Source organism: Entelurus aequoreus, linkage group LG07, assembly GCF_033978785.1.
Source record: "Entelurus aequoreus isolate RoL-2023_Sb linkage group LG07, RoL_Eaeq_v1.1, whole genome shotgun sequence".
Lineage (NCBI taxonomy): Eukaryota > Metazoa > Chordata > Actinopteri > Syngnathiformes > Syngnathidae > Entelurus > Entelurus aequoreus.
Genome location: NC_084737.1, coordinates 41753772 through 41769701, shown reverse-complemented (window position 1 = coordinate 41769701; position 15930 = coordinate 41753772). Strand labels below are relative to the sequence as shown.

General features: G+C 41.2%; 1 protein-coding gene across 4 annotated transcripts in view; it reads right to left on the bottom strand.

The window, feature by feature from the left end:
- Positions 1 to 8124: 8124 nt before the first annotated feature.
- LOC133653886 (dedicator of cytokinesis protein 3-like) overlaps positions 8125 to 15930 on the bottom strand; it is a 151722-nt gene continuing 143916 nt past the window's right edge. For 3 of the 4 annotated variants that reach the window (XM_062053696.1, XM_062053697.1, XM_062053699.1), the window contains 3 exons: positions 15782 to 15904; positions 15558 to 15640; positions 8125 to 10510 (listed from right to left, as the gene is read on the bottom strand). In XM_062053696.1, coding sequence (XP_061909680.1) covers positions 9902 to 10510; positions 15558 to 15640; positions 15782 to 15904 — 815 coding nt within the window. In that variant the 3' untranslated portion in view covers positions 8125 to 9901. The remainder of the gene's footprint in view (positions 10511 to 15557; positions 15641 to 15781; positions 15905 to 15930) is intronic. The other variant, XR_009826784.1, reaches the window with a different exon arrangement.

Here is a 15930-nt window from a genome sequence, read left to right as displayed (position 1 = left end):
ACCTTCTGCGTAGAGTGTGTTACATCATTTAAAACAATCCGTGTGTTACCAAATAAAAAACCCTGGATGACACACAAAGTGTCACAGTTACTCAAACAGAGGGACATGGCATTTAGATCAGGCGATCCAAATGCCTACCGTTCAGCCAGGACTGCTCTAAAGAAGGGGATCAATGCTGCCAAATCAGACCATTATAATAAACTCCAGGATTGCTTAAATAACTCAGACCCTAGGCAGGTGTGGGAAGGTGTCAAAGCAATTACAAACTTTAAAAAAACAACTTCTTCCTCAGTGAAAGGCAGCGCCATCTTAGCTGAGGAATTGAATAATTTTTATGTCCGCTTTGACAAGGAAAACACAGACTCAGCACTGCCCCCCTCCCCCCCCTCTTCTCCGACGACACGGCCACAGTCCTCAGCCCGCACGAAGTAAGACTCACCTTGCGTAACATCAACCCAAGGAAAGCAGCTGGACCTGATGGCGTTCTGGGCCGTGCGCTTAAGCACTGCACGGACGAACTGACGGATGTATTTGTTTCCATTTTTAATCTGTCACTGTCTACATCCTGGGTCCCTGCCTGTTTTAAAACCGCTACAATAATTCCCATCCCCAAACAGGCTATCATCTCATGCCTAAATGACTACAGACCTGTAGCACTCACCTCCATACCTGCCAAATGCATGGAGAGACTGATATTGAAACGGATTAAAAAGGCAATACCACCATCCCTTGACCCATATCAGTTCGCGTACCGGAAGAACCGATCAACCGAAGACACCATCGCTATTGTAATCCATAGACTCTTGGAACATCTTGAGCTTAAGGACACTTATGCAAGACTGCTCTTTGTCGATTTCAGCTCAGCATTTAACACAATAAGGCCAAACAGACTCAGATCTAAGCTTCACAACCTTGGTCTGAACACCTTCCTCTGCAACTGGATTTTGGACTTTTTAACAAATCGCACACAGTATGTGAAAATAGGCGAGCACATTTCTGCCACGCTCACCATCAACACCGGTGCTCCACAGGGCTGTGTGCTAAGCCCTGTGCTCTTCACCCTCTTCACACATGACTGTATAGCCTCTTCAACATCCAATCTCACTGTCAAATATGCAGACGACACCACAGTACTTGGGCTCATCAGCAACAATAATGAGACAGCATACAATGCAGAGGTCCAACAGCTGGCTTCATGGTGTGCTAACAACAACTTGGTTCTTAACACTAACAAAACCAAATAACTAATTGTAGACTTCCGCAGGAAAGGGCAGAGCAAACACCCTCCACTTTTAATTAATAACAATCTAGTAGAAAGGGTCAAGCATTTCAAATTCTTAGGGGTGAACATAACAGAAGATCTATGCTGGGACATTAACACTGCTTCTACAGTCGGCAAGGCCCAACGTATTTTTTTTTTGAGGAAACTAAAATGCGCAAACATTCCGCAGAAATCAATGGTTAACTTTTACAACTGTGCCATCAGCAGTGTCCTCACTTACGGCTTTTTAGTGTGGTTTGCTAGCTGCACTAAAGCGAACCAACAGGCCCTCCAGCGAGTGGTTAAAGCGGCGGGGAAAATTATAAGGACGATACTCCCAGAGATGAGTGCCATGTACACAACTCGCTGCCTAAAGCGAGTACACAACATCCTGAAGGACAGATACCACCCAGCACATGGCCTCTTCAACCTGCTACCCTCTGGAAGAAGGTATAGATCGATTCGCGCCAGGACCACCAGAATGTCTCACAGTCTGTATCCCCAGGCTGTGAGACTGCTAAATGAACAGCCTGCCCCTTTGCTGCCCCGGACCATCTCATTACCTCACTCTTCACCACCTCAATAATTGTGCTCTGGACACTGCATTGCTGCAACATCAACGTAACACTCATCAGACATCTGACTGTTCCCACCCCCACGCCCCCTCTATTCGCCATTTTCCTGACAATGCTAAACAAAATCTCGTTGACATGTATGACTTAAGTGTTATTATGACAATGACAATAAAGGAATTGATTGATTGATTGATTGATTGATTGATTGATTGATTGATTGATTGATTGATTGATTGATTGATTGATTGATTGAACAGAACAGCCATACGGCATTTTCTGCTCAAACTCTACACTCACGTCCACTTGTTTTAATTCTATGCTCAAGTTGCTTGACCATGGTTTGAATTAAGCCGTGAAGAAGAAAAAACGGGCTCCTATAAAGCCAACTTGTTTGTCCATTCTACTGGTACTTTAAATGCAACAATACATATGTGTAATGAAAACTACAAAAGAAAGAGAAGTAAACTAAATTAACCTCGTAAATGGGGGACGGCGTGGCGAAGTTGGGAGAGTGGCCGTGCCAGCAATCTGAGGGTTACTGGTTCAATCCCCACCTTCTACCATCCTAGTCACGTCCGTTGTGTCCTTGGGCAAGACACTTCACCCTTGCTCCTGATGGGTCCTGGTTAGCGCCTTGCATGGCAGCTCCCGCCATCAGTGTGTGAATGTGTGTGTGAATGGGTGAATGTGGAAATACTGTCAAAGCGCTTTGGGCTCCTTAAAAAGGGGTAGAAAAGCGCTATACAAGTACAACCCATTTACCATTTACCATTGTTATAGTAAAAATAGGCTAAGCTTTATTGGTGTGCCGTGTTTTACTCAGTTTCCCCTGGGGGGAACAACGTTAATATGTTTGATGAAACGTGATTATATGCATGACTGCATGTATGCATATGTGCTTGTGTATGTACAGTATGTGTATATTTATTGTTTGTACAGTGAATGTGCGTGTTGATGTATGTACCGTATATATGTACTGTATTTGTGTGTGTATGTGCGAGCGTATGTACCTATGTATGTCCGCAAGTACCTATGTGTGCGCGTATGTATGAATGAATGTACGTATGCATGTATATATTTATGAATAATTATGTGTATGTGCATATTTATATGTGTTTGTATGTAAAATATATTTGTCTCCCAGTATGTGTGGGAGCCAAACTACAGCCCCAGCCACTCAGAGAGCCCAACACAAAACAGCAGGTGCGATGCCCAGGGAACAAGGGGCCACCAGCTCAACGCAGTCAGGCCTGCCAGCGACAGGACCCCCAGAACCGGGCCCACCATGCCGCCCGGCAGGCCAGCGGCAGCGGCAGGCCGTGGACAGACACGCCCAGCAGAGGACAAGGCACGGGAGAAGCAGGGGACAGCAAGCCCCCAAGCCAGCGAGATGCCAAACCCCAGAGACTCCCTGCAGGATGGGAAGACTGCCCCGCCCCACAAGAAATCAGAATCCCTTATTCAAACAAAAATCACAACTAGAAGCCAAAAAACAGGCCCAGTCCCCTGCCGGGGCACTCCCAAATGAACACAACTAAAACAAAAAGCAAAACGGCCAAACAAAGTCATCGCAACCCAACAATCACGGCCATCACCATCACTGAGGCTTCGCTCAATGCATCCTAAAAGCACCAATACACACACCAAAATGAATGCATGACTTCTACTACAGTGCAAGAGCACTCTCCAGTGCAATGGTTCTTAACCTTGTTGGAGGTACCGAACCCCACCAGTTTCATATGCGCCTTCACCGAACCCTTCTTTAGTGAAAAATATATATATATTTTTTTTCAAATTCAAGACAAAGTTATGTTTTTTTACTGGTGCACAAAATGAACCGTGCATTAACATCACCTTGTTCAAAGAACAACACAAACAGTGCATGAACTCACAACAAATTACACACCTGCAAATCAGATTGAAAATTAGAGGGAAAATTGTTTGGGGGTATCCATAATACGCCGATCGGGAGAAGTTTTTATTTACACGATGAGTTGGGTGTGTCTTGACCTCAGCGGCGGAGGCTCCGCCTAACCCCTGAGGCCGACTCACCGAACCCCTAGGGTTCGATCGAACCCAGGTTAAGAACCACTGCTCCAGTGGGTGAAAATGGCTTTGTATAATATGACAAAATATACAACCAACCTTGTTTCCTCGTCAACCAGGTGCTATGAGACCTAAAAGGTGACCTGCACTTTTTGGGGAATTGTGTTTATCATTCACAATCCTTATGTGAGACAAGCACACATGTTTTTATTGTTAATGCATTTTAACTCCTAAATAAACATTAGCAAATGGAGCCAATAGGAGGTGCTCTATCCCGCCTATAAAGCGCTCTAAAAAAAAGCTTCTTAACTCTCCATCAACATTTTATATACAGTACAAGCTGTAGGTATTTATGTAATGTAGTAACTCATAATTCATAATAACATGTAATATTGACATATTTTGGTCGTTTTAAGCATATGGCGGAGTAATAATTCCACAGATGCTTCACAACGTTCGCTTTTCCCTTGAATAACAATAACAACAACTACTACTTATGACAGACTTCATTAGAGCCAACAAAGACTACTTTGGGACAAATAATGACCCAGACCTTATACTTTTGAGTCTGGATATAAGGAGGATGAGCTAAAACTTTTAGAAGCCGGGTGATAAACAGATCCAGCTTTACTGAAACACCAAGCATTATGCATCAGTATTGCAAAACAAGAAGTACAAAGTACGAACATAACAAAAGAGTCACCTACTGTACGATGTCTACTCTCACTGGAATGCCGACTGATGGGATGTTCATATCTTCCCGTTTAGATAAAGAATTAATCATTATCCACCCGGAGGTAAAAAAAAAAAAAAAAAAAGAAAAAAAAAGGTGACCGCTAATAAGCGTTTTTTTTCTTGTTTTTCTCGGGTCTAAGTTAAATGTCAAAGTTGAACAATTGCTCGATTTATGGTCACAACCTACTATACAAGTGAGAAGCATGATTTATAATGTAGAATTAACTTTCACCAGCTTAGATGAGGTGGTGGAGCAGAAGCAGCTCAGTATGTCAATACTGTAGCTGCACTAGCTACCTATCTGTGATCACTGCGCAGTAGTAGTTTGTCGGCGTTAGCGCTTATGATAACAATATCACTAATACTTGCTTAATATTCAGGTCAAGATATGTAAATGGAGTATTGTTGGCGATTTTTGGAGGATTTTTTAGAGGGCTTTATGGGTGCAATAGTGTACTCCCATTAGCTTCATTTATAGCCAGCCCCTATACAGTACTTGCCCTACATTACAAATTAGAATGCATTTTAAAAAAAAAGAAAAACGTGTTCTTGTCGTAAATAAGGAATCTGAATGAAAGGAAAAATTCCAAAAAGGTGCAGTTCCCCTTAAATAGCTTTGATTTGATTGACCGTAGTATAAACTTGTTATTTATAAACTTGTTACTGGTATACATTTGTTTAAACTGTACCTTGGAGTTCCCACTCTTTCTGTACACTTTTCAGCAGCTGCTACTTACTTTGTTAAACACTTAGTTGTGCGCATTGCAAAATAAAAGTTACAAAAATTATTACCACTGCAATAGAATGACAAACTCCAATTCTACCACGAGAAAAAACATTAGCAAAGTCATTTAAAGAGTAGGTACATTTCCACGAAAACACAAAAGTTAAGCAGGAACTGGAGGTCTGTGTAGTGACCTGGAGCCTCATGTTTTAAAGGGGAAATGCTATTCATTTTTTAATTTTTGCCCATCATTCAAAATTTGGGCAACATTTTTTTTTAATGAATTCTAACTAGTAAATAAAACTTAATAAAAAAATAACATTTAAAAATAATTAAAAAATCGCCAACAATACTCCATTTGCATTTCGTGACGTCAATATTAAGCAAGTATTAGTGTTATTGTTATTATAAGCGCTATCGCAGACAAACTATTTATAGCGGCGCCGTAATCACGAGCTTGTGTACTTATGTTTACATCATCTAGTGTTAAACTGCTTCCTCGCTTCCTTGCTTGTAAAAGTTTATTCTAGATCATAAACCATGCTCCTGACCTGGATAGTAGAAGGATGAGGACACATTGGTACAAGTTGGTGCATTTTGACACCCAATTGGCGAGAATAACACAAAAGGACGCTCGGTTCCACCCCTCTTTTCTTCGCAAGGATTATGAGTCATTCTTCATTTAAACGGGAATATAACAGCATTATTTCAGTCTGCATCATAATGACAGCAGACATTGTACAGTAAGTGCCGCCATTCCCAAATGATGTGGGCTCTATTGATAACCTCACTAACAACTTTAACGACACCCTGTGCGACACCATTGTTAGTATAGCACCGCTAAAGCTAAAAAAGGCCCCTAAAAAGCATACCCCATGGTTTACAGAAGAAACTAGAGCTTTTAAACTATCATGTAGAAAGCTGGAACGCAAATGGCGCGTGACAAAACTTGAGGTCTTCCATCAAGCATGGAGTGATAGTTTAATAACTTATAAACGCATGCTTACCTTAGCTAAAGTTAATTACTACTCAAATCTCATCCGCCTCAACAAAAACGATCCTAAATATTTTTTTCAGTACAGTAGCATCGCTAACCCAACAAGGGACTCCTCCCAGTAGCTCCACCCACTCGGCAGAGGACTTTATGAATTTCTTTAATAAGAAAATTTAACTCATTAGAAAGGAGATTAAAGACAACGCATCCCAGCTACAACTGGGTTCTATTAACACAGATACGACTGTATATACGACGGATATTGCCCTCCAAAATAGTCTCTCTCTTTTTGATGAAATAACATTAAAGGAAATAGGCTCCAGCGACCCCGCGCGACACCGAAAGGGACAAGCGGTAGAAAATGGATGGATGGATGGAACTCCTGCGACGTATAAATGGGATAAAACAAACAACATGTTTACTTGACCCACTTCCTGGGAAACTTATCAAGGAACTGTTTGTAATATTAGGTCCATCAGTGCTAAATATTATAAACGTATCACTTTCCTCTGGCACTGTTACCCTAGCATTCAAAAAAGAGGTTATTCATCCTCTGCTTAAAAGACCTAACCTCGATCCTGACCTCATGGTAAACTACCGGCCGGTGTCCCACTTTCCGTTTATCTCGAAAATCCTCAAAATTATTGTTGCACAGCAGCTAAATGAACACTTAGCATCTAAAAATCTCTGTGAAACCTTTCAATCCGGTTTCAGGTTAAATCACTCTATGGAGACAGCCCTCGCAACAATGACTAATGATCTATTGCTAACGATGGATTCTGATGCATCATCTAAACTCATTGGGTTTGCTGATTGGCTAATTTGGAAACCCATTGAATCTGATTGGCTTGTTGAGAAGCCTGTTTCATGAAGATTTTACTGCAAGTGTCATCTCATCTTGACTTCGTTTTAGTAATCTTTTAGCAAGGATTGACACATATACAGTTAATTAACATAACTAAATAGAATTTACTTCAGATGTGTTTTTTTAAACTGTTTTAATCGTTATAATTTAATCCCATAACCATTTTGGGGCGGCGTGGTGAAGTTGGTAGAGTGGCCGTGCCAGCAATCGGAGGGTTGCTGGTTACTGGGGTTCAATCCCCACCTTCTACCATCCTAGTCACGTCCGATGTGTCCTTGGGCAAGACACTTCACCCTTGCTCCTGATGGCTGCTGGTTAGCGCCTTGCATGGCAGCTCCCGCCATCAGTGTGTGAATGTGTGTGTGAATGGGTGAATGTGGAAATACTGTCAAAAGCGCTTTGAGTACCTTCAAGGTAGAAAAGCGCTATACAAGTATAACCCATTTATCATTTATTTATTTATTTTCTTGTTTCAACCAAAATAAAATAATTCAAGGGTTTTAATTAAATGTATTTTCCTTTTGATGAATTGTTTATATTTTAACCTTTCTTAATGGTAATAATACTAAGGTTATTGTTATAAAGCCTGAGCTACATGTGGTATTTACAATTCACTGCCATTGTTTGCAGCACACCTTCATATTTAAGGGCTCCAATCATGCATTTGGATTGATATAACTACTATAATAAATATTACCTTATTTTTTATACTTTACCTTTGCAGTCAATAAAATTTTTCCAGGAAAAGAGTTACCAAGCATGAAGTAATAATAATAAAAAATAATATTAATATAAGACTAAAAGATCTAACTGTATATTGCATACACAATCACTCGTCCACAAGCTTCAAGTCTGCAAACACTGACACTCAGTGGTAACATGTGGTATTGCTCACCGCTGTGCAAAAGATAGCAACAATGGCAATGTTGATAAAAGATTGTCTTTATTGTTTGGTATTGTTAATGAATTCCATACCACAGCAGTTATGGGAGTAGGAAAACCACTTTTACAACCAAACACTGTCCGATCATGCTAACACCATATGTACAGGAAAGCACATTGAAAAGTGTATAAAGTATTTATATGAGACTCATAGTCAAGAATGCTGGAGACAGCCACGGTCTAATGAATTCTTTCTTTTCCAAACATTGATTATAGATATTTATCAATTACATTGATCTCTGGAGTACATGTATATACACAAAAACAATAAATCTGTCCGGGGTGTCTGCAATAATCCTCAAAAATATGTCACAATACAGCTGTATGTACAGTAACAGAATTTACATTGAAAAATGCAAATTGTTGTGAGTATCACCTCATTCCACAGTGCCATCACATCAACAGTGGATACTCACATGTTTTGTTTCCATCTAACCTTTAGGCTCATTTCCATACAAAGTACAGCAACACGTGCAGTACGAGGGCCCTTTGTGATAAGCTCACATCACGCATGATCTCATATACAAAAATAGATGTTGTCTAGTCAGCTGGAAATGTGTGATGTACAGTAACACGAAGCCTCCACCTGCCAAAAAAAAAATCAACCTACACAAAAGTAGAATATCTCCTTCCTACACACAACATTGCAAGAAACAACATGTGTTCTCTGTCTGTTGGGCTTTCAGTCACACACGATTAGTTTTCACATAACATGACAAGATTGAGAAGAGAGGACAAAGAAATAAATGCTGCAAAGCAAAAAATAATAAAACTTCACTAAGCGGGTATATTTTTCCATCAGGGGTTAACAAAAACGAGGGCTTAGAGTCTAGATGAGAGGTCAAACTGTATGAGATTGCACTTAAGGCAAGTAGGCGAGTCCAACACTCACTGAGTGAGTCAGGGGCTTGACTGTGTCAGCGTCCAGGTTTAGCCCTCACTGCTTGACATGGTCTGATATAGTTTAGGACAACAGGGAAAGAAAGAAAAAGAGAGAGAGAGTAGCTGAGGTGTGAAGTGGAGAGTCCTTCCATCCTTCATTCATGAGGAACTTATCACATGACAGCTTTGGGAGTGATTCATTCCAGACAGCCTGTCAACTCTGAGCCTTCTCTCTCGACTTATCTGCTATAGGTCCTCAAGTAAGACTCAAATTAAAGCACTTGAACAACAAAAAACAGGTCTGTAAATTGAGGTGTGCTGTACAAATAGATCATTTTGAATACATTCACGTGGGTCTCCATACACATGGTGCGGACGGAGAAAAGTTAGTCCCTTGAGATGCAGCTCCGACCTTCACCACCTGCGGAGCGTGCGCCACTTCACATGAGCCACTCTTAAGGAGCACTTAACAGTGTTTCGAAAAAACAGAATGACAGTAAGCTTTTGGAAACACTATCATGTAGCAAATTTATCAATATAAGAATTCCTGTGTACGAAGCATTTCAAGCAGAGAATCAACAACCCTCTGAAGCAGCGTGGTGACTTCATCCTGCACGGGACTGACCATGGTCGCTATGGTTGTCGTATTATTCTCAAATGGAAAACATGCTCACAGACAAGTTGTACAACTGTGTACAATCAATGTCTTTTTTCTGCCCTCTTCATTACTGCTAATATTTATTCGTAATAACATGTAAGAGGCCACAGGGGTCACTCCTTTTCTGGCCCTCATATACACTGAATTAAAACACACCGCCTGACTCTTTCTGCAAGTTTAACTCAGTGCAGATAACGGGAAACTGAACGGGATTTGCCATCACTGCGCCTCCTCATGCTCCTCGCTGATGCACTGCTCCCAGGCGTGCTTACCCTGCTCGTCCCTGTGGCCGTGGGGGGAGTGGAAGATCCTGCGGGGCAGCGGGATGGGCTGAGGCTGAAGATCCTCTTCCGGAATGCAGCCCTCCCTCAGGTAGGGCTTAGGCGGCACAGCTGGGGGCTGAGGCCTGCGATAGGGAACGTGATGAGGCCCGTGGGTGGCCAGGTAGTGGTGCGGCACTGGCCCGTGAGAGTGGCTGTCAAGCCCCGGGTGAGCGTGGGTGTGAGGGTGCGGGTGGGAGTGCGGGTGCGAGGCCGGGCTGCGGTAGTGGAAGGGCCGAACTGTGTCGACCGTGTCCACTTCCGGTGTGCCGTAGTGAATGTGCAGGTAGGGTGAGGACAGGTACTCCTCGGGGGGTGACCACAGTTGGCTGGGAAGAGGCTCCAAGGCGTCGTTCCTGATGGGGCCGGGATCTGGATACTGACCACCGAAGTTACTCTCGCTCAGGGAGGACACACCGCTACTGGCGCTGCCTGACAGGGTGGAGTTACTACCCCCCAAAGCTGACTGTGGACTGGTGGGCGAGCCAGGAATCGGGTGGAGCGGAGACTGGAGAGGGAGAGACAAGCGGTAGACATTGCTCAACACTCAAGAGCCACTATGACTTTATCATTGTGAACCTAAATGTGTTATTCATAAAACAAAAATACCAAACAGTAGTTCCACACATGATAAAGAGGTCCTTGGAGATCTGATATTTGACTGCACTATTGAGCATATTTCATCAATTGCCTCTTAGTAAAGACAAACAAGAGAGCCTAAATGGACCCCATGTGAAGGTTAAGAAATGATGACAAACGTGACGTTGAATACACACCAGCCAGTTTCTGTGCCTCCGGGCGTTAAGATTTCTCCTGTCATGGCCCGCAGTCACACTACACTGCACTGGTGTTGCAGCATGTTAGCGTGCCATAACTGCATAATACGACATTACATTACGATATATGTTCTGGCTTTTCACATCATGGAGCCTTCTGGGGGGCACCCACACTGGACTATTGTTGTAACGATACCAATATTTTGGTACCGGTATCGGTACAAAAATTATTTCGATACTTTTCGGTACTTTCTTAAATAAAGGGGACCACAAAAAATTGCATTATTGGCTTTATTTTAACAAAAAAACTTAAGGTACATTAAACATATGTTGCTTATTGCAGTTATAAATGATAAATGATAAATGGGTTATACTTGTATAGCGCTTTTCTACCTTCAAGGTACTCAAAGCGCTTTGACACTATTTCCACATTTACCCATTCACACACACATTCACACACTGATGGCGGGAGCTGCCATGCAAGGCGCTAACCAGCAGCCATCAGAGGCAAAGGGTGAAGTGTCTTGCCCAAGGACACAACGGACGTGACTAGGAAGGTAGAAGGTGGGAATTGAACCCCAGTAACCAGCAACACTCCGATTGCTGGCACAGCCGCTCTACCAACTTCGCCACGCCGTCCCAGTTAAGTCCTTAAATAAAATAGTGAACATACAAGACAACTTGTCTTTTAGTAGTACAACAAACAAAGGCTCCTAATTAGTGTGCTGATGTATACAGTAACAGATTGTATAATTTATTATTCTATTATTTTGTCAAGATTATTAAGGACACGTGGTAGAAAATTAAATATTAATCTACTTGTTCATTTACTGATGATATCTGCTTACTTTCTCTTTTAACATGTTCTATCTACACTTGTGTTAAAATGTAATAATCACCTATTCTTCTGTTGTTTGATACTTTACATTAGTTTTGGATGATACTACAAATTTGGGTATCAATCCGATACCAAGTAGTTACATGATCATACATTGGGCATATTCAAAATCCTCATGTTTCCTGAGTTTATAAACATAATATACATTTAAAAAAATGAAAGATGTTGTGATGCCAAAAAATAGACGTAATCATAGTAGTATCGACTAGATACGTGCCTGTACTTGATCTCATTACAGTGGATGTCAGGTGTAGATCCACCGATGGTGTTTGTTTACATTTTGATGCCGGTGAGCTACGGTGTGTAGTGAAACATGTTTAGCTATTGCTCGTCCTGCAGGGATGATCCTTGTAAGAAACGTACTTGCCATGGAGACCAGGATTAGTGATTTAGAAGTAGCTAAAACATTGTCGTTGGCCGATGGACGTTAGCCGCTAGCTAGCGAGCTAGCTAGCTAGCTATGTATTAAAGCACCTCTTTCTGAGGGCTTTTCAGTGTTATAACTTAACCCTTATCTTTAGTTTTTAAGCCAAAATGCGTCCGTTCTCCCTTCTTCCTTCATTAATAAACTTTGGTAGCAACAATCACATTCTAATACGTTCAAGTTGAGCGTCCGCCAATCATCCATCATGACTTATGGCCTGATATATTAAGCTGTAAATACCTTGCACTAAATATTGTGCGCAATCTATAAAATAGCGTCTACTATTAGTGGGCGTATTGCATGTGATCTACTAAGACTGTGTGCAATTGAAAAGTGGTGCAGACCGCTTTATTTATATGAGGATTTTCTTTGTGAACCATGGGCATCACCACGGAGACAATCTCATTTACTGCACATTCATGTTATCATGTGGTGCTTTGCTATGTTTCCAAACATGCAGGAGACATCTGCCACTTTTTATGAGCACTTTAGAAGCAGTGGTGCAGTGCATCTATATTGACACCACTTTTTGTCTTCTTTTTTTTACCGCTGAAAGTGCATGGAAGGAAGGCTGCACTACTGTGCTCAACAGGCAAAAAATTTATATTTCAAAAATATTTGATCATATACTGTAGGTAAAGGATATATGTTAGTAATATACTCTATATTCTATGTGAAAAAACAAATGTCATTAAAAATATATTAAATGACACCAAAACACATCAATTGAATTTGTTTTAATCAGCCCCTTAAAGGGGTCATATTATATTTTTTTATTCTACATTTAGAAAACTTCCTTATGGCCAACATAACATGTAATGATGGTTCCTTGGTCCAAATTTTGCATACATGATGTTTTACAGACTGTTTAAGCAGTTTTCTGATCGTCACTTCAGAAGACGCCTATTTGTGGGCGGGTCTTATTTACGTGGCTCCATTTCAACTGCATCTTCTCCCCACCACTTTGTTGTAGTTTTTGGCGCCTCCATATTGAATCTACTGACAGATATATGTTAGAACTATACGGTTCTTTTTATTAGGAATGGCAACAGCACAAGATGCCCCATAACACGAGGATGGAAAAAAAGGGCTTTTTGACTGGTCGGAATACAATGGCGGACACGCACAAGGCACTCTGGGTACATGTATACCATATACAGAGATACCCGCAGACGTCACTGTGGCACCATGTCACAAAAGGAGCGTCGTTTGAAAGTAGGAAGGGAGTCAAGATTATTTTATAAATATCTCTGCAATGCCTCCATTGTTTAATTAAAAAGGTTTGTGACTCATGCAGATCCCAACTACACAACAACAGGTAAAAAATATTTTGCAAATTGTTATGCAAAAAAAGTTTTGCATAACAGGGCCTCTTTAAGTCGTCTGGCAACTATGAAATTATAAAATGATGTTGAGTAGACAATAGCCGCATTTCCATTGCAGTTTTTCGAAAAATAAAAGCGATATTTAAAAAATTTTGACAAAATTCATTTGCGACCGTGAATTTTTAGGTGTTTCCAATAAAGGGTTATTTGTTTATGAGCCGAAATTCTCGTAAAATCTCGTCCTGAGAGACTCCACTTTGAGGAAGATGGACGCTTTGCGATTCCATGGTTTTGGAGCTGTGATTACAATTACAATTGCAGCCACTGCTCTGCTATGATTGTCAATAGAAGACAAAGGCAGCGGGTGATCACACAGACGCAACGTCCTGACGTATGGCAGCGGCCACGAATAAGGGATTTTTGGGAGAGAATTGTGAACGAGGAATTCACTGACACGTCATGTCCAGTATTTAGGTGCGCTGTCAATGCGAAAAAAGTGTTTCCATCATACTTTTGCAACACATTTAAATATTGAAAAACATTTGAAAAACCACCTCTGAGCATAAAAAAATTCTAGCGATATTTGAGAGGTTCTTTTTGAAATATGGGTATTTCCATTACCAATTTCTTATTGCGATATTTATGTTTTACACATTTCTAGGGGTAATGGAAACGCAGCTAATGTGTTTAATATTTTTTTGAATTTCGGACTACCCAAATATGTTAAAACGTACACGTAGGACGGAGGATTCTCTATCCATTGTGTGTCTTTGCAGTGCGAGCACTCCTCTCTCACAGCCGTTCTGTGTCAGTTTGCATGTCCTTTTTGAATGTGCTAAATAAAACGCAAAATACCACTCCCAAAACGATGAGTGTTGATAAATCACATTGCGTTTGCTGTATAATATCTATACATCTTCTCCTCTGAGTGTTGTGTCCGTTTTGATGATCAGCATGTATTTTGCATTATTGAAGACAATGCATACAGTATATTAATGATGACATGCTGTAGACGCAAAATAGATTGCACACCTTTTTCTGCTAACTTAAAAGACGCAATCCACTTTCCACACGTTAAGTTGATCAGCTTTGCGTGTGCTATCAAGTTTGCATGTGTTTTAATACAAACCTTTAGTAAATCAGGCCCTTAGTGTTCTGTTGTAAAGAACACTCTTTGCTAGTTGTTTCCATTTTGTCATAGCCAGGAGAGTGTAACATGCTTGTTAGACCACAGTAAAAAAAAATAAAAAATTTGGCATAATTTGCCCAATGTGAGTTTACCCAAATATATTTGAATGTCTAGTATTGAGACTAGATCTGGCAAATCTAAGTCTATGAGCAATGAACTCACAAAGCCTGCTCAGATGAGCGGCAAAAGGTCTTCTAAGACAAACTGAACAATCCATTTGCGATCGATTGGATGCCCTGAGAATTTGAATGTGCTATGTGATTTATTTTTGTTTTGTTTTCAAAACATGATATATATATATATATTTACTCTACAGTTTATTTAATTCCAACATATGAAGTTAGAAGTAAAGGACTTTCTTTAAACAGCATGCAGGTGGTACATTCACATAACCTGACTCTCGCCAGATCCTTGTAGTTCGCTGAGCTCCACACGAGGATCTGGGCTCGAGGGCATTGCAAACTCCTTCAAAATAGCAAAAAATAATGAACCAATCAGGATCGCCGGGCGGGATTTCATGGATGTGACGTAGCGCCGAAGCGACGCAGCAAGGAGTCGTGTGCTGACATTGATTCTGCTATTAAAACTGTTTTGTGACATCGATTGTCTACCAAAATTGCTGCGTTGTTTCAGTAAAAGTTCTCTAACTTTTTGCTCTGTCGTTATCCAATGTGTCGGCTGTTCTGTTTAGGATTTCCCAGCGTCGCTCTCATCAGTGTCACAGCTTGATTTGGATGTGAGTGGTTGAAGTAGCACGTCATTCAAGATAACCGACAAGTGGTTTATCCAATCACATACAATGATTTTTTTTACAAGGCCCCGCCTTCTGAAATACATCTCTTATTGAGAAGTCCCAGATCCTTGTGTGGAGCTCAGCCAACTACAAGAATCTGACGAGAGTCAGGTTAACATTAACATACTAATGCTCCCAAAACGTCTGTACCTTTCGAAGTGAGCGTACAGGCAGGGCAGGTGGAGGGTCGCTGTTCTGGTGGGTAAATGCATCACAGTGCATCAGGAAGTGCCCTAAAAGGGAGAAGTTATGTAATGAAACAAAAATCCTGTGCATCCTTTTTTATTTTTCAGCCAAAATGAGCTGCAAGAAAGTGCATGCTCATTGTGCAGTGCAGTATATCATGAAATTGTGCAGTAAAAAGAGACATATACCTGGTGGGAAGGATCTGGGAGGGACAGGGGGCATAATTACCCCTCCAGTAGTAGTTGGCATGTAGGACACATGTTCCCTGTTCTCTCCATCCAAGCTCCAGCTGCTGGGAGCGTTGGGAAAAACTGCAGAGGGATACATAAACATGTCC